The 27,679-nt window shown below is 43.3% G+C and overlaps 1 protein-coding gene across 1 annotated transcript in view; it reads right to left on the bottom strand.

The window, feature by feature from the left end:
* vps13a (vacuolar protein sorting 13 homolog A) overlaps nt 1-27,679 on the bottom strand; it is a 609,759-nt gene that overhangs the window by 36,112 nt on the left and 545,968 nt on the right. Inside the window, exon 68 of the mRNA XM_068029994.1 lies at nt 18,152-18,266. Coding sequence (XP_067886095.1) covers nt 18,152-18,266 — 115 coding nt within the window. The remainder of the gene's footprint in view (nt 1-18,151; nt 18,267-27,679) is intronic.

The raw sequence follows: 27,679 nt of genomic DNA, 5'->3' as shown, positions 1-27,679 counted from the left end.
TTGTATATGTCCTGGTTCTCACCTGATGAGTTCACCTGACATGCGTCATGCATCCTCTTTTTTTATTTCATAATTTCTATCTCCCCCATCAACCAAGCAGCCCTGTTCTTGGTTTCCCTTCCTTTCACCCTTGTTGGAATGTTCCTAGCCTGTACATGAAGCATCTCTTCCTTAAAGATAACCCATTGTTCTGAAACAGCCCTTCCGGTCAGTCTTTGGTTCCATTTTACCCTGGCTAAATCCCTTCTCATCGTGTTGAAAATAGCCCTCTTCCAATCTAGACATTCTACCTTATTTTGTTCCTTGCTTTTCTGCATTACTAGTCTAAACCTGTGATACGATGATCACTCTTACCCAAGTGCTCCCCCATAGACACTTGGTCCACTTGGCCCATCTCATTTCTCAGCACCAGATCCAGCAATGCTTCTTTTCTAGTTAGGCTGAGAACATACTGATCAAGGAAGTTCTCCTGAAAACATTTTAGAAATTCCTCCCTTCCTACCCTTTAATCTAAAATTATCCTAATTGCTATTTGGGCAATTAAAGTCCCCCAATATCAACACTCTATATTTCTTGCACATCTCTGTGATTTCCCTGCAGATTTGCTCCTCTCTCTCTCAGTATTTGGAGACCTATAGAATACCCTTAGTAGCGTGATCATACCCTTTATGCACTTCAACTCTAACCAAATGGATTCTGTTCTTGCCCCTTCAAAGACATCCTCCCTTTCCAGCACTGCAATGTCTTCCCTTATCAGGTCTGCCACCCCACCTCCCTTTTTTGCTTCTGTATCTTTTCTGGACACTTTATATCCTTGTGTATTAAGCACCCAGTCCTCGCCATTTTTAAGCCATGTTTCTGTTATTGCCACAACACCATACTGCTATTTGTGCTTGTAGCTCACCAACCTTATTCACCACAGTGTGTGCGTTTACACACATGCATTGTAATCCTGTCTTTGCATTCCTTGTAGTCCTTCTCAGTCCACTCCCATCTAATATGGAACTAGTCCCTTCTCTAGTACTGTCTAACACTCTCATTCTGATCCAGCCTAAGACTTTGCTGTTTCCTACTCTAGTGGTATCTGTCTCTTCCAATTCTTTGTGCACCTTGGTATTCCTCTCTCGTATCATCTTCAGGTTCCCACACCCCTGCCAAGTTAGTTTAAACCCTCCCCAATCTTCTTTGGCCTCCTTATCTCGAGACAATGGGTAAGCGCCTGGAGGTGGTCAGTGGTTTGTGGAGCAGCGCCTGGAGTGGCTATAAAGGCCAATTCTAGAGTGACAGGCTCTTCCACAGGTGCTGCAGAAAAATTTGTTTGTCGGGGATGTTTCATAGTTGGCTCTCCCCTTGCACTTCTGTCTTTTTTCCTGCCAACTGCTGAGTCTCTTCGACTCGCCACATTTTAGCCCCGCCTTTATGGCTGCCCGCCAGTTCTGGCGATCGCTGGCAACTGACTCCCACGACTTGTGATCAATGTCACAGGACCTCATGTCACGTTTGCAGACGTCTTTAAAGCGGAGACATGGACGGCCGGTGGGTCTGATACCAGTGGCGAGCTCGCTGTACAATGTGTCTTTGGGGATCCTGCCATCTTCCATGCGGCTCACATGGTCAAGCCATCTCAAGCGCAGCTGACTCAGTAGTGTGTATAAGCTGGGGATGTTGGCCGCCTCGAGGACTTCTGTGTTGGAGATACGGTCCTGCCACCTGATGCCAAGTATTCTCCGGAGGCAGCGAAGATGGAATGAATTGAGACATCGCTCTTGGCTGACATACATTGTCCAGGCCTCGCTGCCATAGAGCAAGGTACTGAGGACACAGGCTTGATACACTCGGACTTTTGTGTTCCGTGTCAGTGAGCCAATTTCCCACACTCTCTTGGCCAGTCTGGACATAGCAGTGGAAGCCTTTCCCATGCGCTTGTTGATTTCTGCATCGAGAGACAGGTTACTGGTGATAGTTGAGCCTAGGTAGGTGAACTCTTGAACCACATCCAGAGCGTGGTCGCCGATATTGATGGATGGAGCATTTCTGATGTCCTGTCCCATGATGTTCGTTTTCTTGAGGCTGATGGTTAGGCCAAATTTGTTGCAGGCAGCCGCAAACCTGTCGATGAGACTCTGCAGACACTCTTCAGTGAGAGATGTTAAAGCAGCATCGTCAGCAAAGAGGAGTTCCCTGATGAGGACTTTCCGTACTTTGGTCTTCGCTCTAAGACGGGCAAGGTTGAACAACCTGCCCCCTGATCTTGTGTGGAGGAAAATTCCTTCTTCTGAAGACTTGAACGCATGTGAGAGCAGCAGGGAGAAGAAAATCCTAAACAGCGTGGGTGCGAGAACACAGCCCTGTTTCACGCCGCTCAGGATAGGAAAGGGGTCTGATGAGGTGCCGCTATGCTGAATTGTGCCTTTCATAGTGTCATGGAATGAGGTGATGATACTCAGTAGCTTTGGTGGACATCCAATCTTTTCTAGTAGTCTGAAGAGACCACGTCTGCTGACGACGTCAAAGGCTTTGGTGAGATCAATGAAAGCAACGTAGAGGGGCATCTGTTGTTCGCGGCATTTCTCCTGTATCTAACGAAGGGAGAACAGCATGTCAATGGTCGATCTCTCTGCACGAAAGCCACACTGTGCCTCAGGGTAGATGTGCTCGGCCAGCTTCTGGAGCCTGTTTAAAGCTGAGCAGGGAGATTCCATGGTAGTTGTTGCAGTCACCACGGTCACCTTTGTTTTTATAGAGGGTGATGATATTGGCATCGCGCATGTCCTGGGGTACTGCTCCCTCGTCCCAGCACAGGCATAGCAGTTCATGTAGTGCTGAGAGTATAGCAGGCTTGGCACTCTTGATTAATTCAGGGGTAATGCTGTCCTTCCCAGGGACTTTTCCGCTGGCTAGAGAATCAATGGCATCACTGAGTTCCGATTTTGTTGGCCTGCCAACCCAGTTTAAACCCTCGCCAATAGCATTAGGAAATCACCCTGTAAGGAAATTTCTCCCAGCTCTGTTCAAATGCAACCCATCCTGCCTGTACAGGTCCCACCTTCTCTGGAACTGGACTGCGCATATGCAGATGAACATTTTCAGCATTAGAAGAAAGAATAAGGCTGTACTCTGGAGTATGGGAAAAGGAAAACCATTTAAAAGGAAAAGATAATTACTAGATCTATTCATCCATAAATAAACATGGTTGGTTTCATAACTTGCACTTATATAGCACCTGTAACATAGTAAAACATTCCAAGGTGCTTCACAGGAGTGATTATGAAAGTTTGACACCAAGCGACATCAAGAGATAATTGGACAGGTGACAAAAAGCTTGGTCAAAGAGATAGGTTTAAAGGAGCATCTTAAAGGAGATGTGCAGAGATGTTTAGGGAGGGAATTCCATAGCTTAGAAGTTAGATCCTAGGCAGCTGCCAATAGTGGAGCGAAGATAATCATGGATGTGCAAGAGGCCAGAATAGGAGGAGTGCGGAGACCTCAGCCAGTTGTGGGGCTGGAGGGGGTTACAAGAGATAGGGAGGGATGAGGCCATGCAAGGAGTTGAAGAAAAAACTTGCATTTACATAGTGCCTTTAATGTAGTAAGATATCCCAAGGCACTTTACAGGAGTGTTAACAAAGTAAATTTGAAACCAAGAGACATAAGGAGATATTGCACAGATGATCAAAGAGGTAGGTTTTCAGGACTATCTTAAAAGGAGGGATATAGGGAGGTGGAGAGATTTAGGGAAGAAATTCCAGAGGTTAGGGCCTAGGTAGTTGAAAACACAGCTGCCAATGGTACAGTGTTAAAGTAGGGGATACACAAGAGGCCAGAATTGGAAGACTGCAGAGATCTCATCTATTGCGGGGCTGGAGGAAGTTAGAGATAGGGAGGGGCAAGGCTATGGAGGGACTTGAACAGAAGGAAAATAATTTTAAAATTGAGGCATTGCTGGACAGAGAGCTAATTTAAGTCAGCAAGCACAGGAATGATGGGTGAACGGTGTTTGGTGCACATTAGGATACTGGCAGCAGAGTTTTGAATGACGTCAACTTTATGGAGGGTTGACAGTGGGAGGCCAGCCGGGAATGCATTGAAATAATCAAGTCTAGAGATTAATGAGTTGTGATGAGACAAGAACAGCAATGCAAATGGTTCTGATAAAGTCACCTAAATGAGATATTCCATAACAATGCTCAAACATAGTTGGAAGAAAAAGGCAAATTTGCAATTATGTAATGTATCAAGTCTATCAGAAATGTCTTAATGCAGTTCATGTACAATGAATTAATTTGAAGTTCAGGATAGAGTTACACAAGTACACACAGCATTATTTGTGTATAGCATGTTCTATAAACGACAATGAGATAAAAGAGCAGATCATTGGTTTTTGGTTGTATTACCCACTACAACATTGGAAGAACTTCTTGCTTTTTTTTTTAAAGATAGTGCCCTGACATTTTTAACATTTACCTGAACCATACTGTGGTTGACTTAATGGGTTGAATTTTACCAATTTTGTTTTCAGATGTTGGGACCATTTTCGGGTCGTGAACCCAATCAGTTGAGTAGTGGGCCTTCCGGTTGCTCTTTACCAGAGCAGACCAATTTAGAAGCCTCCAGGCTTCCTGACCAATTAGGGAGGGTGGGTGGGATGATGTGGCCATTTTATTAAGGGCATGCTTCAGTGAAGCTCACCAGGTCTTGATTTTTTTTTAGGCTGCAGCACCCACAGGAATGGTGACACCTAGGAAGGCTAGTCCCTGGGTCTCCCACTCTTGGAGCTACAACTGAGAGAGGAGAGCGCACCATGCTGCAGCTGCTCAGCTAAGGGCAGGAGGCAGAGAGCAACTTCTTCAACCAAGTTAGCATGGTTAGAAGTGGTCAAGGAAGTGAGCTGCAGCGGGGTGGCCCCTCGAACATGGAGACAGTGGACCAGGAGGATCCAGGACCTCAGTGGGGGGCATGATAGTGCCACACTGCTTACCTGTCAGGTGCCAAGCCCCATACTCTGACTTGCACAGCACGTCTCAAGTCAAGATACCTTGCAGCTCCACTCATTCCTCTTGCTGCAGATGTCCATCTGAGCAAGTTAACAATTGCAATGAACCATATTCCACTGCCCTCTCTCACCCATACCTCGCAGTCACTATACACAAATGTTGTCTTTCACTCCACTGAACACAAGTCATTCCTAACCCACCTCCCTGTTTTCTCTCCTAGCAGAAGAGATCACACGAGTTGGCAAGAGTCAGAAACGTGGGGTTGTGGAATGCAGGGGGTTGGGCTTCTAGTGACAGGCACCTTGCTGGCCACTGGCACTGCATGCCCGCCTGGTCCACTGGGAAGGTAGTGTTGCAAAGACCTGCCATAACAAACTGAGCCTCATGAGGCACTGGCGTTGGCATATGTCAGGATACCTGGTCCTTTGCATGTAGATCCTTGTGGGTCTCACCTCCTTCCACCCACATCTCGGTGGCCAACCCCTCTGCCCTCTGGAGAGGCCCTGGCTGCAGGGAAGACTGCTACAGCTGCAGCTGGAGCATGCTGCATTGGAAAGTCCCCCGCCCTATACCTCAGCAGAAAAGTGATCGGAGGCAGGAACGCACTGGAAAACCAGACCAATGCATTTTTCCTAATTTTCCTGGCACCTTGCCTCCAAAACCACTTCCAAGGCCCTGGGAAAATTACCCCCAATGTTTCACCTGAAGATCAGCAACTCAGACAATGCAGCTCTCCTGTTCAGCAGTGAACTACCTCAGCACTGCACCGACTATCTGCCTAATTCATGTGCTCAAGCCTTGGAGAACAGTTCGAACTCTTAGCCTCCTTATTCAGAGGCAAGAGTTCCATCAATTAACCCAAGCTGACATTGGTCAGAAATTAAATATGCTTACATTCTGTTTGGTATCTATCATCTTGAAGGAGTATTTTTTCTAGCACATCTACAGAACTTGTTACTGAAACCATATTAAGCAAAGAAAAAATAAAATTGACAACTGAGTATTTAAATTACTCATTATCCACTTCGCTAACTATATTAACATTTCAGTGGATGCATTAACAATATGAACAAATGAGGTAATTTAGAATACAAACATCTTCAAAATTGTTTAATTGACTTACAGAATCAGAGAACGGTTACAGCACAGGAAGCTATTCAACCTGTCGAGCCCGTGCTGTATCTCTGCAATAGCAATTTAGTTAGTGTCACTCCCCTGCCCCTTTCCCCATAGCCCCGAAAGTTCTTTTTCCTTCAGGTGCTTATCCAATTCCCTTTAGAAAATGACAATTGAATCTGTCTCCAGCACCCTTTCAGGTGTTGCATTCCAGATCACAAACACTCAATGCATTAACAAGTTTTTCCTCATGACATTTTTTATTCTTTTGCCAATCACTTTAAATCTTTGTCCTCAGATTCTTGACCCTTCCTCCAATGGGAACAGTTTCTCTGTCTTGACCCCTAATAATTTTGAACACCTCTACCAAACCTCCTCTCAACCTGTTCTATGATTCTTTCTTTCTATGATTCTCTAAGGAGAACAAACCAAGCTTCTTGAATCTATCCATGCAACTGAAGTCCCTCATCCCTTGAGCCACTCTCGTAAATCTTTTCTGCACCCTCTGTAAAGCCTTCAACATCTTTCCTGAAGTGTGGTGCCCAGAAATGGGCACAATACTCCTGTTGTGGCCAAACCAGTGATTTATAAAAGGTTCATCATAACTTTCCAGCTTTTGTACTCTATGGGCTGAATTTTATGGGCTCCCTTAAGGACAGGAACGGAGGCTGAGGGGCCCATAAAATTACATGGGATGGTGGGGGTTTGAGAGCCCAACACCTCGCAGACACCTACTAATTAAGTCCGGGGTGGGGTTGGCAGGCCAATTGCTCTTCCTGCCTCTACCTCAATATAATGGATGATGAAGAGGCATGCCGTAAAATCTGGTGGCCTCATAGCAGAGTCAGGGAGGTCCCTCCTTTTATGGGCAAGCCAGGAAGGCGATGGCCGTCCCCCTGGAAAGACCCCAACCCCACTATCAACAACCCCCCCCACCCCTTCGCTGGAGCCGGCATGAATGGCCATGGCGACCCCGGCCTGGACCTCACTCACCTGTCCAGGGGTCTTAATCATTCTTCTCATCAGGACCACCTGCAGCACCCACAGTGACTGCTCCTGCTGCTGCTGCCATTACTGCAGAGCTGCCAGCCTTCCGATTGGCTGGCATCTCTTGGAGGTAGGAGCCCGTCCTCAAAAGGGGCTGCATCTCCGACGGTAGGCAGGTTTCATAACAGGGGTCTGGAGGGCTGAGGTGGGGTCTCCCCCCGTCGGGACCCCTATCGCCAGAATAAAATCCGGCCCTATGCTTCCATTTATAAAGCCCAGGATCCTGTATGCCTTTTAAACCACTTTCTCAAACTGCCCTGCCATCTTCAACAATTTGTGCACATATACCCCCAGGTCTCTCAGTCCCTGCACCCTGTTTGGAATTGTACCCTTTATTTTTTTATTGCCTCTCCTTGGTCTTCCTACCAAAAGGGATCACTTTGCTGGGTTAAATTTCATCTGCCATTTGTCCGCCCATTCCACTCGCCTATCTATGTCCTCTTGAAGTCTATTACCATCCTCCTCATAGTTCTATATACCTCCAAGTTTTGTGTCATCTGTGAATTTTCAAAATTGTACCCAGTATACTGGTCTAAGTCATGTAACAATTATAATTCTTATTTAAGCAAGATCAAAGGAACCTTTTATGATAGGTATTTATGCACTTTTGGTTGTTGGAAAGACAGTTATCAAAACAACTTTATGGACAAAATAATAACTAAACGGAAGAGATATTAATTGATTGTGGCTTCACTGCACTGTTAAAAATCCAACTAATCAAGACTTTCTGCTAACAAACTATTCAATTTGATGAAATTGTTACAGCATTTATTTTAATCTTATGCCTATAATTAATATCAGGGTTAAGGTGCTCATTATTATCAGTTACAAAATATCTACTAGCGATTTATTTTCACATAATGCAGTTCTGAATATATCTGGAAGTACTCCGTTGGGGATGAGTTGAAATATGTTCAAGAACCTCTGCCAAAGTTAATAATGCATACATGTTACCGCTTAGATTTGCATAAGTTGAAACAGACGATATAATGAAAATGTGCTTTTTATTATAATAAAAGTCAAATACTGCAGACGCTGGAAATCTGAAACAAAAACAGAAAGTGCTGGAAATACTTAGCAGGTCAGGCAGCATCGGTGGAGAGAGAAGCAGTGTTAACGTTTCAGGTCTTTGATCTTTCATCAAAACTGGTGGGGCAACCATCGCCTCCCTCGATTGCCAACAAAAGAGGGACCTCTTTGACTCTGCTAGGAGGCCACCAGGTTTTATGGCGGGCCCCTCCATCTTCCATTATATTGAGGTAGAGGCGGGAAGAGCAATTGGCCTGCCTTCCCCGCCCCGGACTAAATTGGAAGGTGCAGGGCTCTCAAATCCCTGCCATCCCAAGTAATTTTATGGGCCCCTCTGCCTCTGTCCCTAAGGAGCCCATAGAGTACAAAAGTAGGAAAGTTATGATGAACCTTTATAAGTCACTGGTTTTGATGAAAGGTCACAGACCTGAAACGTTAACTCTGCTTCTCTCTCCACAGATGCTGCCTGACCTGCTGAGTATTTCCAGCACTTTCTGTTTTTATGTGCTTTTTGTCTATTGTAACAAATTTTTTGACTAACTAATTTTTCTTGTTTTCATTTTCCAAGCGTGCAAAATGAAAGACTAACTACACAATGAGATTTTGTATATGTAAACAAACCGCTTCCATCAGATTAAATTTAAAGTGACATCCAATATGTAGTCAACAGAACTGCAGTTTCAAGCTTATTTAATGTATTGTACCAGCCTATTTCAAGTAAGAGTCAAAATTCAATTTTTAAATAATCAAGAGACTCCAATATACCAAGTCTGTGAATCAATTCAATTGCTTTTATTTAATGACACAATTGGAACAATAAATGGATAGTAATAATGCCCTGACACTGAGACCCAGGAGGAAAAAAAAAATCACCAGAATTGTCCTTGAACTTTAAAAGAAAGATTTACATTTATTTGCACTTTCCATGACCAAACAACGTCCCAAAGTGCTTTACAGCCAATTAAGTACTTTTTAAAAAAGTGTTGTAATGCAGGAAATGTGGCAGCCAATTTATACACAGCTAGCTCCCACAAACAGCAACGTATAACATAAGAATATAAGCAGTAAGAGTATACCATACAGCACGTCGAGCTTGCTCCACCATTCAATATGATCATGGCTGATCTTCTGCCTCAACTCCACATTCCTGCCCACTCCCCATATCCCTTTCGACCTCAAAAATCTGTCTAACTCAACTTTAAATATATTCAATGATGGAGCATCCACAACTCCCTGGTAGAGGATTCCAAAGATTCACAATCCTTTGAGTGAAGAAATTCGGTCCTAAATGATCAGTCCCTTATCCTGAGACCATGCCCCCATGTTCTAGACTCCCCAGCCAGGGAAACCACCTTTCAGGGCTGAATTTTACTAATCCCCCGATGTTGGTGGGGGGGTGGAGGGCAGAAAATCCTTTCGGAAGAGGCCCGCCACGGGCCTCGACGCCGGGAAGGCCCCATCCCATTTTATCGGCAGCGTCGAGGCCTCAGGGCGGCCTGCCTGGCCACTCAGCAAAAATAACCTAATTAACATATGTAAATAAATTATAATTGCAGAATAATGACCTACTTTACAGCAAAGGCCGTCCCACGCCAATATTCTGGCTGGTGGCCGGACATCCCACACCTTCGGATCTCCATTCGAAGATCCGAGGTGCAACACTGGTGGGGAGGGGGGAGGAGTGAAATTTTCAGGGGGGAAAGCAAAGAAAACTCCTATTTGCTGAAGGGATGGTGGGAAGGAGTTGAAGGGAAAAGGTAACAAAGTTCAGGGGGAAAAATTGATGATGGGAGGAAAATTTGTGTGTGTCTGGAAAAGACATTAAATGGTCATTGGTGGGGTTTGGGAGAGGGGCTTTGATCTTTTATTAAAGTTTTAACTGTAAATGTTCCCTTCATGTCAGTTTAAATATTCAAACTGCAGGTAAGGGCTTGAAGCCCTTTAAAAATGGTGCCAGCACCTGTGCAGTGGCGCCCACGCCATTGTAGAACACAGAGCACCTGCCCCCCTTATGTCATAGGGGGCGGGCGGTCCACTCCTTCCAAATTAATGAGCTACCATGTGAAAATGGCGCGCCATTCCGGAGGCTCGCTGCCAAGAATGGCAACTAGCATTAAAAGTTCAGCACTCAATGTCTACCCTGAAATTTATAAATGACCAGATAATCTGTTTTTCTGATACTGATTGAGGGATAAATATTGGCCAAGATACCAGCTATAACTCCCCTGTTCTTCTTCAAACTAGTGCCATGGGATCACTCATGTCCACCTGAGAGAGTAGGTACGGCCTTGGTTTAACGTCTCATCTGAAAGATGGCACCTCTGACAATGCAACACACTCTCAGTACTGCAATGGAATGCCAGCCTAGATTTTTGTGCTCAAGTCCTGGAGTGATATTGAACCCACAATCTTTTAACTCGGAGGCAAGAGTGCTACCATTGAGCCAGATACAAAAAGATCACCATCTCAAACTGTTCCATTCAGAGCAAGGCAACACATAGCCATGTTTTCACATTTTATACAATTAAAAAATTAGGATTTAAAATAAAATCATAGAAAATACTGTACAGAAAAAGGCCATTTGGCCCATTGTTTCTGCACTGGCTCTTTTGAAGAGCAATCCAGTTAGTCCCACTCCCCTGTTCTTTACCTATATCCCTGAAATTTTTTCTCCTTCAAGTATTTAACCAATTCCCTTTTGAAGACTATTACTGAATTTGTATCCATCACCCTATCAGGCAGTACATTTCAAATCCCAACTATGTGTTGCGTAAAAAAGCTTTACTTCATGTCGCCTCTGGTTCTTTAACCAATCACCTTAAATCTGTGCCTTCTGGTTATCGACCCTTTAACCATTGGAAATTGTTTCTCAATATTTACACTGTCTAAACTCTTCATGAATTTTAAATAGCTCTATCAAATCTTCTTTTAGCCTTCTCTGCTTTAAGGAGAACAACCCCAGCTTCTCCAGTGTATCTGAGTAACTGTAATCCCTTATCCCTGGAACCAGTCTAGTAAATCTTTTTTGTAACCTCTCCAAAGCCTTCACATCCTTCCTAAAGTGTGGCACTCAGAATTGGACACAATCCTCCAGCTGGGGCCAAACTAGTGTTTTATATAGGTTTAGCATAGCTTCCTGGTTTTTGTCCTCTCGTGCCACTACTTATAAAGCTCAGGATCATATATGCTTTATTGACTGCTTTGTCCTGTCACCTTCAAAGATTTCTGCACAAATAACCTCCAGGTCTCCATTTTCTTGCACCCCTTTAAAATTGTACCATTGGGCTGGATTATCCACGCAGCCTGCACACCAAAGAGCTGCCGCAATTCCAAGCATGGCAGCTCATTTAAATAGCCGGGGCAGGCACCCCCCCCTCACCATGTGGAGGGGGCAAGCTGTCCGTCTCCAGCAATGGCATCAGCTGCCATTTTTAAAGGGCTGTCAGCCCTACTGGAACATTTAAATATTTAAAGTGAAATTGAATTAAAATAAATAGATACATTTCTTTTGCCTCTCTTCCCCACCCCCCCCCAGTATCAATTAAATTATTTGCCCTTCCCCCCCCACAAAACACTTATCTGATCTTCCCCCCTCAACTGCTAAAACTTTACACTACAACCCTTCCCACCATCCCCTACACCCATAACGCTAATTTGACCCCATCCCCCTCCACTCCTGCACTGAGAAACTTTCCCTGGACAGAGATCCGAAGGCATGGCAGTGCCAGCCACCGGGGTGAAGATTGCCGCGGGACATTCAGAGGTGACGGGAGAGTCATTAATTCAGGTATTGTAATTTATTTAAATATTTAAATTGCGGTCCCGTCGCCGAGTGGCAGGGGGGCCTCCACAAGGCCTCGCCATCGCTGGCAAGATTTGGCCGGACCCTGCCGGCATCAAGGTCCATGGTGGGCATCTCTGGGGCCATCTCATGCCCCGCCCGCCACGGATCCCACGTCGATGGCTCTATAGAATCCAGCCCATTTAACATGTATGGTCTCTCCTCATTCTATCAAAATGCATCAGCTCACACTTTTCTACATTGAATTTCACCCGCGATGTGTCTGCCCATTCCACCAACCTGTCTATATTATCTTCTTCACTGTTTAATACAATTCCAAGTTTAATTAAGTAATGTAAACCAACCAAAATATTATGCAGTTTCTTAACTCCTAAAATTATTTAGGAACCAAATAATCAGTCTATTCTTCATCATCTGCAAAGTGATGGAAGGTGTCATTGACACTGCTATCAAGCAACACCCATCTGCCAATAGCCTGCCCACTGATGCTCAGTTTGGGTTCTGCCAGGACCTCATTTCAGTCTTGGTTCAAACATGGACAGAAGAGTCTAATTCCAGAGATGAGGTGAGGTCAGAGTGACTGCCCTTGTCATTGTGACATCAAGGAACCTCAGTAAAATTGAAGTCAATGGGAATCAGGGGGAAAACTCTCCACTGGTTGGAGTCATACATAACACAAAGGAAAATGATTATGGTTGTTGGAAGCCGTCAGCCCCAGGATATTGCTGCAGGAATTCCTCAGGCTAACAGCCTAGGCCCAACAATCTACAACTGCTTCATCAATGACCTTCCCTTCATCATAAGAGCAGAAGTGGGGATGTTTGCTGATGATTGCAGTGTTCAGTTCCATTCACAACTTCTCAGATAATGAAGCAAGCTGTGCCCACATGTAAGACTAGGACAACATTCAACCTCAGGCTGTTAAGTCCCACACAAGTGTCAGGCATTGGTCATTTCCGCAAGAGAAAGTGTAATTATCTCCCCTTGACATTCAACAGCATTACTATCGCCGAATCCCTCACCATCAACATCCTGTAGGTCAAGATTGACCAGAAGCTTAACTGGACCAGCCACATTAATATTGCAGCTACAAAAGCAGGTCAGAGGCTGGGTTTCCTTGGCAAGTGACTCACCTCCTGATTCCCCAAAACATTTCCACCATCTACAAGGCACAAGTCAGGAGAGCGACTGGCCTGGATGAATGGAGCTACACCACTGGCGCACTGTGGCTGCAATGCATACCATCTACAGACGTACTGCAGAAACTCACCAAGCCTTCTTCAACAGCATCTCCTAAATCTGCAACATCCATCATCTAGAAGGACAAGGGGAATGGGCGCATGGGAACATCCCCATCTGCAAACTCCCTCCAAGTCACATGCCATTCTGAATTTGAATTCTCTTGCTGTTCCTTCATCGTCACTGGGTCAAAATCCTGGAACTCCTTGCCTACTAGGACTGTGGGAGTACCTTCACCACACCAACTGCAGCAGTCCAAGAAGGTGGTTCACCACCACCTTCTGAAGGGCAAATGGTGGTGCACAGTAAATGCTGGCCTTGCTAGTTACACCCACATCCCATGAATTAATTTAAAAAAGCATTCACAGTAACAGGAAATTTTACAAGTATTTGGGCCAATAATCCCATTTTCTTTTGATTAGGTCCAATCCCTGCTTTCGTCATCTCAATGTAAACATCTGTCACCTGTTACTGCAACAGATCTTACTGTTCACCAAAACCATTTATACTTTCATTAATTGCCTTACCTGATGCATAGGTGGGAACAAAGATAGAAAGAGGCAGACAAGTAAAGAACTTGAAAGATACAGACAGACAGGAAAGGAAGACAAACAATAACTGGCTTTTATATAGTAAAATGTCCCAATGCACTCCATACTGGGCATAATAAGGCAAAAATTGAGTCTGAGCAGCGAGAGACACACAGAGACAGAAGCGAGAGCAACAGGAGAAAGAAATCGGAGAGACAGGTGAGAGGTGAGAGAGGCTAAGATAAGTTAGACAAGGAAAAGCTGTTCCCATTAACAAATGGCACAAGGACTAGGGGACACAGATTGAAAGTTTTGGGCCAAAGATGCAGGGGGAATATGAGGAAGCACTTTTTTTACGCAGCAGGTGGTAATGACCTGGAACTCACTGCCCACAAAGGTGGTGGAAGTGGAGACAAAGACTTCAAGAGGAAGTAGGATGACCACCTGACAGAAATAGACTTGCAGGGTTATGGGGATCAAGCCGGGGAATGGGGCTGACAGCATAGCTCCATGGAGAGCTGGCATAGACTTGATGGGCCAAATGGCCTCCTCCTTTGCTGTAAATGACTCTACAACTCTATATAGGAGACAGACACAACGGTGATAGCAGCCAAAGACCAAAAGGTCTGAAAATTAGTGGCCGAAGACAAAAAAGTCTGAATTTTTATTTGACAAGGAATCATGTAATTATAACACTGTTAATGATCTGTAATTTCCCAGTTTATTTCTTTAACGTGCTATGAGGCATTTAATAAAATGAAGTGGGTGCTCTTTCCAACTTTGCCCAATATAGCTGCCAGGTCTCAGACTAAGGGGAGTGTAATATCATCTAATATTCATTGCAGCTCATTTAGGGCTGGAGACAGGAGGAGGAGGCTAATGACGAACAATAAATTCAGTTAAGCTAATTGCACAGAATTTCTTCTTTGATTTTCTAATAATGTAATTGTGAGCAAATAATTTGTTCAACAATACAGCCAAGCTGTAGGAGTTGCAGTGTGGACTAGAAATGTATGCAGCTGAGCTTCCAGGCCACTTCAAATGTGCCTGTTGACCACTCCTCCCCTCCACTCTCCCGTTGGCTGCTCGCTTGCTTCCCCCATCACACCCCCGCCACCTCCCCCACCGCCTGCCTGGCCACTCATTGCTTGCCTGCTGAGTGAGTGGTGATGTCATTATGTGATGACGTCAGGGTGCGCATGCCCGGATTCATACTGGCAAGTGTTCGGACGCACTGATGACGTCGGCGTCACTCTGAGCATGCTGTGTGTTGTCAGGAGACACAGTGTTTTTTAAAGCCAGTCTTTTGGTCAAGGACGGAAAGGAAGAAGCCAATGGCAGATTTCCGAAACCCCAATGTTGGAAATCTGCCATTTAGTGGAAATTTCTCATCCCAGTAGACAGGAGACAGAAAGAGGATACACATGCACACAAATGGTTATCATGGAAAATATCACACTGGTATACATAAGGATGTTGGAGCTATAGCAATGATGTCAGGCTGCAGAAGAGAAACATTTATTCCATATGTGCTTGAAATGGACAAGTTCTTCATTCCCAGTGCTAAGATCTCTGATCACAATGGGTACAAAAGGAAGCATTTACTTAAAAAACGCAAAACCGGGAGAAAAAAAAAAGACAAATGAGAACATGCAAGAAAGAAAGACTTACATTTATACAGCACCTTTCACGACCCCAGGGCATCCCAAAGTCCCTTACAGCCAATGAGGTACTTTTGAAGCACTGTTGTAATGTAGGAAATGCAGCAGCCAATTTGTGCACAGTAAGGTCCCACAAATAGCAATGTGACAATGATTAGATAATCTCTTTTTTGTGATCTAAATTCAGAAATAATACTGGCCAAGACACTGGGGAAGAACTCCTTTGCTCTTGTTCAAATAGCACCACAGATTCTTGTGTCCACTTGAGGTGACAGATGGGGCTTCAGTTTAACATATCACTTTAAAGACGGCATTTCTGACAGTACAGCACTCAGTTAATACTGCACTGGGGCGTCGGCCTCTGGACTGAACCTACTGACTCAGAGGAGAGAGTGCTTCCACTGGCCGACAGCGACAGAGGAACAGTTGAAGAGAACAAGAGGGAAGCATAAAATTCCTATTGAGTAATGCTGTGTAATGTTCATTTTATGATGCTACTTGTCAGATAAAGATAACTAACTGCTCCCTGGACCCATGAATCTCAATCAATATGCTAGATAGCATTTTTGCAGCACCAGAGAATGTATTGTAACTGTTTCTTCATTAATAACTTTTTCTGACTGGCTAATAAAATTAGTTTTCTATTTGTTTTCGTATAGAATACAAGTATCTGCTAGTTGTAAGGTGCAGATGCTAATGATTCTGAAATACAAAATACTGTGATACAGTTCATGAGGAAGAATAATAGAGTAGGAGGCTACTCAGCCCATCAAGTCTGTGCTGGCTCTTTGAAAGAGCTATCCAATTTGTTCCACTCCCCCATACTTTCCCTATAATCTTGCAATTCTTTTTCTTTTGAACTATATAACCAAAACCAATTGAATTTGCTTCCACTACGCTTTCAGGCAGTGCAATCCAGAACTAAAATAATTAATTTAAATGTTCATAAAACATGATCAATTGAGAGTACTTCTTATATGCTTGGGGGCAATCTTAAAAAGGTTATAAATTTCACAAGTCTTGGATTTCTGTGAAACACAAAATAAAAATTCTACTATCTGTTATGACGAGATGACTTAGCATGCATGAGATTAGATTATGAGTTTTATTTAGTTAAAAAGTGTTGTACAAGTGATTTATCAAATCAGTCAGTTAAATGCTACATTTAAAACTACTGTCCTAAAAATAAGCAAAGCAATAATTCACAAAGATTTTAAAATTTTTGCCATTGCTATTGAAGTGTCAAAATTTGATATTTAGCCATTAAACATTTTTCTCCTCAAAACTTGGGAGAGTACGTCTTACAGAAAAATGAAAAATGAATTGATCAATGCTTTAAAAATAAATTCTCATTCCACAGAGACCCACCATATTGAGAATTAATCAATGGCTGCTCCAGTGATGTCAACAACAATTTCCTATCAGTTCCTTCCACCACACTCCCCTCCATCCCATTAGCCCTGCCACCAACTTCCATAAATCCCGAATTGGCTAAATTAATTGCAACAGAATCTGTCAGCTCAAACCAGTTTGACAGCTAACCCACAGCTTTTAAAACCTCGGAAAATACATTACTGGCAGGACATGCACTTTTCCCGGGATTTAGAGGCTCAAAAACCAGTTTCCAGGCCAATCTGAAGTTATAGCTCACTTTGCACAGGGCAACTCCTCATAACAATAATGAGCTAGGACAATAGAATATACTCTTTTTAAAACTGACCACTTACATAAAAGTTAGTGAATTTGCAAGGAAATGATAGAACATAGGAGTAGTAAAAACAGTTACAAGTTCATAGCTTAATATATGCCTAAGTAGAAATTATAAAAAGCCATTTTTGTGCATGTTATGATTTTATTAGTTGCAGTACTACTGTGAATTAAAAAGCAACGATGTAGGAGTTGAACAGGGAAAACAGTACGATGAGTGACTTTAATAGAACTATAGAAATTGGACAAAGCTTTTATTACAGTGACTTCACAATTGTACAATTACCTGGACTTTCTTATGCAGTTCTTATGAAATACAAACTACAACACTTAACACAGAATTGGAAACAGCAATAGAAGACATGAGAATGAACCAAATTAAAACTGCAAAAGTGGGAGTAAACAAATACTAAGAGAACAATGTCCTACACTAAGAATATGTTCTGCAAAATTCTCTTCTTAGCCTTCTTTGATTTGTGCAACTTGCATGCATTTTAGTTGGAAATGTTCAAGAATACAGGTATGCTGTCCGTTTCTCTGTCTATCCCTATGTATTTTCCAGTATGCAACTTTTCAACTAAAAATAAAAACATCATAGAACAGTAAGACACTAACAGGACCACTGATGGCTTTGGCTGCAGACAACTGGACTGTTATGAATGCATGCATTGACGGTATACAGCAATTTGATCAGATTAATCATCAGCATGGTCATTGTCAACCTATTCCATTCTTTGCAGGCCTTTCCTTTCTGCAAGCATGGTAAAGAGGGAAAGAAGTAAAATAACTGGTTAGTTTCACTTCAGATTTCTGTGCCACCTTTTATTGGAAAAATACTCTAAGCACACAGCCACCAATATCAGTTATACTGAGTGCATATTGTATATACAGCAAGCAGTGCTGAAACATAAACTGCACTAAGAAATCCTCGAGTAAAAAAAAATTAGAAATGCAAAGTAATTTATTTTTCAATATTAGAAAATACCCTTGCACAGTAAATGTAGCCAACTAACTATAATCAATTACCTGTAACATCTGCATGCCAATCCCCTCTCTCAGCCTGTATGGTCTAATTACTCCATCTTCATGAATAAATCGAGGTGGACGAAGGCTCTCAACATCTTCTGATGTTTCTGTAGCTCTATCAAAAAGAAGGAAATGTATGTAAATAATGTGCAAAACTACAATTTCTAAATGTGAAAAATAAACTTCTGTAATAATTAGTGTATTATAATTTCCAGTTGACAGCATTCATTCTATGTCCAAAATGCAATTTGCGGAAAACAAATACTGAAATGAACATTAGTGGCAAATAGTGTGAAAAACTTGCCTAGTGCTTTGCTTGAATGAACTAGCAAGAAAACTGCTGTAGAAATTGCAATAATTAATATAATATACTAGAACTAATGAACACTCTTCTCCCTGCTATAAGAAATTTCTGCAATAATGTGAAACCTATCTTAAAGCCAATCCATATCAAAAAGATTGGACATGTGAATATTAAATGAATGATATCGCTTTCAATTACATCAGAAGAAAAATTCAAAGTCATTGCTTCCCAGAGTTGTTTACATAACCACTTAAACTATTACACTAATAAATTAATCAGCAGTTTATGTTGAGTTCTTCATGGACATAACCTCCAACACCTTCTGTTATCAGTATAATCAGATGAGCTCTATTTGCCTCAGGGGTATAGTATTTATGTTGCTAAACCTGGCTCCCTTATCCCAATGGAAGAAATGCAGATCCATTAAAAAAAAAAATGGGTCTACAAACTCTTTGGACCAGATTTGGGAGACAGATTTAGAAGTGTAAATGCTGGCTCACAGATGCCAGTGTTCCAGAATTGGTACTAAAATGGTGCTACTTTAAAAACTGCTTTGTAGTCCTACTATCCAATTTTACTATTATACTAAATTATTTGGATCATTATTTTGAGTGAGAAAAGTGGCATGTTGTTAGAATGATTTTTTTCAGATTTCCTGATAATCTTTGGATGAAGTTTGAACAAAGTTTCGAGTTACTAGAATTCTACTGAAGACATAAATGACTTTGCAGATATTTTCATCTTTTGTAGATTACTTGGATGCAGAATCATGCAGTGAATACTGTGTATGAGCACTGTTCACATCTGCTCTGTACTCCTAAGATGAAAGGACACGTTGGATCGTACTGATGACATTGGAAGGCAATCAAGGGGCCAAAATAGTTTAGCACAAACTTATAATTTGATTGTTTGTTCACCTATGCACAACTGACATACATATGTAGCAGCTTTAACAAGGAAAAACAGGTTAAGCCACTTATCAGAGGAAAAAGAGTGGCCAGCTACTCTTTGTGAGAGAGTTAGATGACCGAAAGTTCAAAGAGATGGATTTTGAGGATGCTTTTAAAGGAGGCAAGGAAAGTAGAGAGGCAGAATGGTTAAGTGAGTATGTTCCAGAAAGCAAGGCAAAGATTGCAGAACTTTAATCTTCAAATAGACTGGGCAAATCAAACGGGTAAAGGTAATCTGGAAGGTGAGTTTGTAGAATGCTTTTGCGACAGTTTCCTAGCACGCTACATTGTGGAACCAACTAGGGACGCAGCTATTTTAGGTCTAGCACTGTGTAATGAGGTAGGGTCAATTAATAATCTCATAGTAAAAGATACTCTGGAGGAAAAGGTGAACATAATACAGTTGAATCCCATATTATGTTTGAGAGCGATGTACTTGAGTTCATAACAAGAATCTTACTCTTAAACAAAGCCAATTACATAGGCACAAGGGGACAGCTGGCTAAGGTTGATTGGGTAAATTGACTAAAAGGTATGGTAGCAAATAAAAAGTGAGAAACATTTAAAGAAATGATTCAAAATGCTCAACCAAAACATATTCTATTAAAAATCAAAAACCCAGTGAGAACGATCCATCCATGGTTTACTAGGAAAGATAAGGATAGTATTAAATTAAAAGAGGATTATAATGTTGCAAAGAGTAGTTTTAAGCCTGAGGATTGGGAGAGTTTTAGAAACCAGCAATGGACAACCAAAAAATTGATAAAAAGGGAAACAAATTGAATGAGAGTAAACTAGCCAGCAATATAAAACAGATTTTAAGAGCATTTACAAGTATATAAAAAGGTGGGAGCAGCTAAAATAAATGTTGGTCCCTTAGAGGGAGAGACAGGAGAAATTATCCTGGGAAATTAGTAAATGGCAGAGACGCTTGTTATGACTAGGTGAGAACGGTGTCTCGGGGTCTTTTACTGTCTTCACCTGGTCTTATTGTAACAGGGTTTAATTTTTATGTTAATATTAATGTTTTGAGCTCCCCCTTTGGTGAATCCTTGTTCACCACTTTCCAATTATAAGGCAAAGAAATGAGCATAAACAGGCTTTCTTAGGTTTAAAGAAGAAAAGTGAAATTTATTAAACCTTAAACTTAAACTCTAATAAGGTTAACGCCTACGGATATACGATGCGCCCACAGTAGCATGCACACGCAATACACACATGCAAATAGGGAAAGAAAAGAGAAGAAAAATAGAGAGGTTTGAGGCAATATCAGAAGTGTTTCTTGTTTACTGTGCTTCGAGCTCACTGTAGCCCTTTTGTAAGTAGTCTTGCTTTTCGTTGGGGCCCAGTATTCTTAAACCTTGTTCACTGTAGAAGACTTTTCTCCCTTGGGGTTCATGTGTCTTCAATGGGTCTTCAGTTCCATGAGAAAGAGATGAGAGCAGACAGGAGAGGGGTCTTTTCAGTCCAGGAGCAAAGAGCTTTCTGAGTTTCTTTCTCTCAGCAAGTTCAAATTCAAAAACTTCCAACAGTTAGTCATGTGACCAGGGCGGCACAGTGGTTAGCACTGCAGCCTCACAGCTCCAGGGACCCGGGTTCGATTCTGGGTACTGCCTGTGCAGAGTTTGCAAGTTCTCCCTGTGACCACGTGGGTTTTCGCCTGGTGCTCCGGTTTCCTCCCACAGCCAAAGACTTGCAGCTGATAGGTAAATTGGCCATTGTGAATTGTCCCTAGTGTAGGTAGGTGGTAGGGAATATGGGATTACTATAGGGTTAGTATAAATGGGTGGTTGTTGGTCGGCACAGACACGGTGGGCCGAAGGGCCTGTTTCAGTGCTGTATCGCTAAATAAAATAAATAAATAAAAAATAAATAAACTGGTCTGATCACTTCTTCTGTGTATTGTTACATGTTCCAACACTGTCTGCTAGCATGCAAATGTCTTTCCAGTCAGGGTCTTGGCAGTTTCTTGTGAAAGACTCTCTTTTCTTCCCAGCCACCATTTCAAGTTTTAATGTTCATGTGGCGAAATGTGTGCCTCAGTCTTGGCAGGTGGGGGCCTCCATGACACACTAAACAAATATTTTTTGTCCATCTTCACAGTCGAAGACACAAATTACATACCAGAAATTGAGGGTAACCAAGGGACTGAAAAGAGTGAGGAACTTGAAGTAATTAATACCGCAGAGAAAAAGTATTAGAAATATGTATGGGACCAAAACCCGACAAAACACCTGGAAATTCTGGCCTACATCCTCGGAGTCCAAAAGAGGTAGCTTCAGAGATAACTGATGCACTAGTTATGATTTTAAACCTTATCTCAGGGGGTTGTCAAAAAATAGCTGGTGTCCTGGGAACATTTATCATTCATACAAAACCACCAAGAATATATTAATTGGTCATTTGTGTCATTGCTGTTTTTTGGACCTTACTCTATGCAAACCTGCTTCCAGGTTTGTTAACAAATACTGACTACATATCAAAAGTAAGTGAGGGCGGTTTCTAATTTATATGAACAATTTGGACCCCGAAGTTCAATGCAAATTATTCAAATTCTCAGGAATTTCAGTTGAATCCAAAGGAGGCAGTGTGGAAGCTACAAAATAAGTTAATAAAATATATAATTGGATAGAGCAGTGATGGGTAAAATTTAGTACAGATCAGTGTAAAGTACCACACATAGGAAAAATGTGCCAGAAATAGTGTCAAGTTACCTAAAGGTGAAGTAAAAAGAGATCTAGAAATATTGGCAAATGACTCAGTGCTCAACATGCCTAATCACTCTGGAATAAAAATTAGCAAATAGATTATTAAGTTGTATAGCAAACATTTGCAAAGGATAGTAAAGGAAGAACAGGAGTACCCTAGGAGGACATGGAGGAACTATAAGAAATATAAATTAAAAAGGAAAAATACATAAATAAGGAATGGATATCTATGATTAGAGATACACAGATCTTTATTAGCAAGTTGAAAGTGCACTAAAAGGGTAAATGATATTCATAGTTTTGCATATAATGACAATGAGTGCAAAGCAAGGAAGCAGTGATGAATTATTGTAAGACTTAGGTAACAACTGCACCACTTTGTGCACTTTTGGGTACTACATTATAAAAAGGATATCGCAGTGATAGAAAAAATGCAATGTAAATTCAACAGTGTTACTGGAGTTGAGAGGGGGTGGGAGGCATTCAATGGGGAGATTCAAGGGGTTCAGCGTAAACATGTTCCCACAAAGAAAAAGGGTGGGATGGCCAAATCTAGAGCACTCTGGATGTCAAGGACCATACACGATAAGATAAGGCAGAAAAGGAAAGCTTGGGTGGAATGAGTGCCGTGGCGGGACCGGAAGTTGTCGTAACTTCCACTGCCGCACCAAGTCCCATTTCCCACACAATTTTATATTTAAATTAGCCATGAGGTGTCAGTTACAGGTAACACGCCTTTCACTGGTGAAACTCACCATCACTGCCCCAAGCATCATGATTGCCACAGAGATAAAACATTCTGTGCTTTCAGCCTGAAGGATCAACAGCCTTCCTTTCATGTATGTATCTTCAGAATAACTTAAACTGAAGCTTTTACTTAAATCAAAATGTTTTTGCCTTCCTTATTTTGTGAAACTCGCCACCAACTTCACATCATTTATTTTCCCTACAGCCAAAGTGAATCAAATGGCACCAGCATGTAGCATACTGCCCCATGGTTCAGTGATACCTCCCTGCAGGTTCTCATCCAGGCCGTCAGGGAAAGGCGGGAGGCCCTCTTCCCTGCAGACAGAGTGCAAAGACCTTCCCGCCTCACCAAGGCGGTCTGGATAGAGGTAGCAGAGCAGGTCTCCAACCGTGGGGTAACTTGTAGAACATGGGTACAGTGACACAAGCGAATCAATGACTTGCTCGGATCAGTCAGGATAAGTCATGGCGAGGCTGCTCTATTGATTTTTTCCCATGGCTAGATGGCTTAATGCAGAGGGTACGCAAGGAATGCAGTCGAATGAGTGAGCAGTCTTGGTGGCATTTACTAAATAATGAAGATTGGCATTGTTTATGTGATTGGATGTGTCATGCGAAAGCCAATGAAGAATGAGTGATGTTGATGCATGTACGCAATGGTTGTGATGCATCATTTGCCATGTCATTAAATCTGCACTGTCTGTTGCAGGAGAAACAAAGTGTACTTGTCCATAGATCACTGAAGGCAGCAGTACAGGTAGATAAGGTAGTTAGGAAGGCATATGGGATACTTGCCTTTATTAGCCAAGGCATAGAATATAAGAGCAAGGAGGTTATGATGGAGCTGTATAAAACGCTAGTGAAGCCACAGCTGGAGTACTGTGTACCGTTCTGGGCACCACACTATAGGAAGGATGCGATTGTACTGGAGAGGGTGCGGAGGAGATTCACCAGGATGTCGCCTGAGCTGGAGCATTTCAGTTATGAGGAGAGACTGAAAAGGCTAAGGTTGATTTCCATAGATCAGAGAAGGCTGAGGGGGTACATGATTGAGGTATACAAAATTATGAGAGGCACTGATAGGTTAGATAGGAAGAAACTTTTTCCCGTAGCAGAGGGGTCAATAACCAGGGGGCATAGATTTAAGGTAAGGGGCAGGAGGTTTAGAGGGGATTTGAAGAAAAATGTTTTCACCCAGAGGGTGGTTGGAATCTGGAACGCACTGCCTGAAGAGGTGGTAGAGGCAGGAACCCTCAATATTTGAGAAGTAATTAGATGAGCACTTGAAATGCTACGGGCCAAGTGCTGGAAAATGGAATTAGAATAGATAGGTGCTTGACAGCCGGCACGGACACGATGGGCCGAAGGGCCAGTTTCTGTGCTGTATAACTCTATGACTCTAAGACAACTCGCACGAGTGTGCTAAGATGGGAGGAGGGGTCTCTGACATCAGGCTGCTGACCACAGCTGAGCAGGCCTCTGAGATCGTGAGAGAGGAGGGAGGCAGGGCGAGCGGAGTTGGCAAGGCAGGAGCTACAAGGCGTAAGGATGAAGTGCCATCTCTGCTCTTGCAACCATATGTGGAAACTGAAGGAAATTGTGTGAACTCATGTGAAGCACATGCTTGAAGTGCCTCCGTTTGCGTCTCTGCTGCAGGTGCCCGCACTCAAGTAGAACGCCATGTGGTCCAAGAATCTTCCTTTGGGGAGAAAGGAGAGGCCAATGCCCCAGAGGGTGCACTGTCACCTGCCTCTTTTTCCACCTCTGCCAGTGCAGATACATTCACACGGTCTGCTGGGGGTTTAAGATTAGAATCAGGGTCACAAGCTGGTGTCCATGATACAGACATATCCCAGCAGCTGAGGAAGCATGTGCCAGCTGGGTCCCATGACATTCGGAGGACTGCTGGGGACCAGGCCCCTGCTCAGCCCCACACTCACGATGATCCTCTGATTATTGCTACGAGAAGTCTGCTGGATGTACAACAAAGCCTTACGGAAAATATGTCGGAGATGCCGGAGGTCATGCGTGGCTTTGCGTGTGCCATGGAAGGGTCCAAGCAAGCCATGATTGTCTGCCGTGTCCCAGGCATTTGAGCATATGGCTTCCTCAAGAGAGAGTGTGGCAAGCTCTGTGGCAAGTCTGGTTGACAACTCAAGCCATATGCGATCTGACCTACACTCCATTGCTGTTGCCGTTGGCTCCATGGAGCAGAGCCTAAGCGAGAGGGGGACAAGGACCTCCCTCCAGATGCTCCTTCCCCTCAGGGAGACAGACAGGTGCTATCGTGCACACAGATGGAGAAAGAACACATGCCTTCCTCTCAGGACACCCCCAGGATAAGTGGTGTCTTGTCCTCCTCGCTGACATTGGCTCCCTCACCTCCAGCAGGCAAGCACACGGGCTATACTTAAGCATCAGTGCTGCACACCCCAGTACGATGGAGCCATCAAGGTCTTGTTCCGCCAGAGGATGCCTGCCATGGTCATCCACAGCAACAGGGCTTCGCACTGAGCAGACTGCCTACACCTCAGCTGCTAATGTCAAGGTAGCACCTAGACATAATGGCAGGAAAAGAAAATTGAACCAGTTTTGAGCACAAAGGTGGCATGGATGATGTGGAAATGTTAACGAATGCTCAGCTGTATTGAAACATTTTTATTTCTTGCAAAATTTGATCCACTCTCAGTAATGTTTTGCTTGGTTACAGATGGATACAAAGAAGTTTTCTAGATGCCTATGGCAGGAACGCAATGATGTTTGCAAAGCATCTCAGGAAATGTCCAGTGTCCATATCTCATTGGAATTTTAGCCTTCAATCTTCAATGATGGCTGCTTTCTTATTGATGATTAATAACTTGTTGGAATACTGTTATGCCTTACTTTTGCTTTTGACCGTCATAACTTAATGCTGCGTGCGGTGGTGTGTTGTTGCCTTCATCGTAGCCCAAGGATGATTTCAAATGCCAATCACATGAAAGTGCAGCCACGCTTCGTTAAGATTGCAGAGATGAATAAGCCCTCATGCAAAGTGAATTTCTGTGGGGAATTGTTATGTTTCTCGTCCCAACGTTCCTTGATGATGTGGCTTATTGTTGGCTGAAACGTGCATAAATGAGGTTCTCCCTGATGTCACTTGCATGTCTCTCCATGGCCTCATATCGATGACGGCATCATGGTCATTGTTGTCCTCCTCACCCTCTTCATAGTCATCCTCATCTGAGGAGGACAACAATAACCATGATGCCGTCATCGATATGAGGCCATGGAGAGACATGCAAGTGACATCAGGGAGAACCTCATTTATGCACGTTTCAGCCAACAATAAGCCACATCATCAAGGAACGTTGGGACGAGAAACATAACAATTCCCCACAGAAATTCACTTTGCATGAGGGCTTATTCATCTCTGCAATCTTAACGAAGCGTGGCTGCACTTTCATGTGATTGGCATTTGCTGTTCCTCCTGTTCCTTCACCTACAGCATGTTGCCGCATCTAATTGCAAGATTGTGCAAGGCACAGCAGATGACGATTATTTGTGATACCTCTGTGGCATGTACTGAAGTGCCCCTCCAGACTGGTCAAGGCAACGGAATCGCATTTTCAACTTGCCAGTAATGTGCTCAATGATGGCTCTGGCGGATGTGTGACCGACATCGTACCTCTCTTCAGCAGGGCTTTGGAAGGTCAAAAAAGGGCATTGGTTACCTCTTTGATGCACTTGTGGGCTGCAGACTGCGAAATGCCACATGTCGCCCGTTGATCCCTACTAGCAAAGAAATTGAGTGCAATAGTAACCTTGAGGGTTAGTGGCATGTGGTTCCCAACGAAAACAAGCGGTTGCAGGTAGCACATTTCTGTCGCCATTGCACGTCACATTTTCATGCTTCTCTGCCATTGTCTCTCAGACAGATGATGTGTCCTTGATCTGAGGATGTGATGACACGCGAGCATCTGTTTTCGATAATGCCTTTCCTGGATGGCTTCATTCTGAGCAGCCTCACCCTCTTGTGCGGCACGCTGCTCCTGCTGAGGCTCCATCGGTGATCATCAAGATCTTTCCTCAGTCGCTCCCTCTGCAATTGTTCACGTGCATGTATGAGACACATGTCTTTGCAGCTTTTCAACTGTTGAGATGAGGACAGTATTGTAAAACTGTCCTCCTTCTGCCATTCAGCAGAACTATGAAAGTCATGAGCAGATCGCAGTTATATGCCTTACATTTGCATGGAGCAGGAGATCACACCCACCATAATTCGTCTCCTCCCAATCGATTTGCATTCCTTGATTGGACACGTGGTTTGCATTCTTCTTCCAGAAAATGTTGCATCTGCGATACCAGGCAAGTTTGCCCACCTTCCAACCTCCTCCAGCCACCTTCCAGCCTGCACCCATCACCCTTGACCCACCCAATTTGACCTTCACCTTTCCCCGTTACCATAGAACCCTCCCCGCCCCATTACCGTGGACCACGCATCATCAATTTATACATGTCATCCCTCCCCCTGCTTCCCTACTCCCGTCACCATCCAACTGCTGACTCTCACCCTTGAACCTCCAATAATCCACCTTGATATAGTTAGATTCCTAATCCCTCCCTATGATGACCTCGAATACCCAACCCTAAGTCTCGACCTACCCTCTACCATACACAATTGCCCCCGCGACTATGACCATACCTTCTGCCAGTCAGTGTCCTGATGTGGTCACACAGAACTCCAACAACGACAGTGATCCTCCCTCCTATTAGGCCTCTCATGACCATTTTCTGACAGGAACATATCAACCCACCACCCCCTGCAAACACACCTCACTAT

The sequence above is a fragment of the Heterodontus francisci genome, chromosome 4 (assembly GCF_036365525.1).
Source record: "Heterodontus francisci isolate sHetFra1 chromosome 4, sHetFra1.hap1, whole genome shotgun sequence".
NCBI lineage: Eukaryota > Metazoa > Chordata > Chondrichthyes > Heterodontiformes > Heterodontidae > Heterodontus > Heterodontus francisci.
Note: the sequence above shows the minus strand (reverse complement) of the source record. Positions and strands in the feature narration are given on the sequence as shown.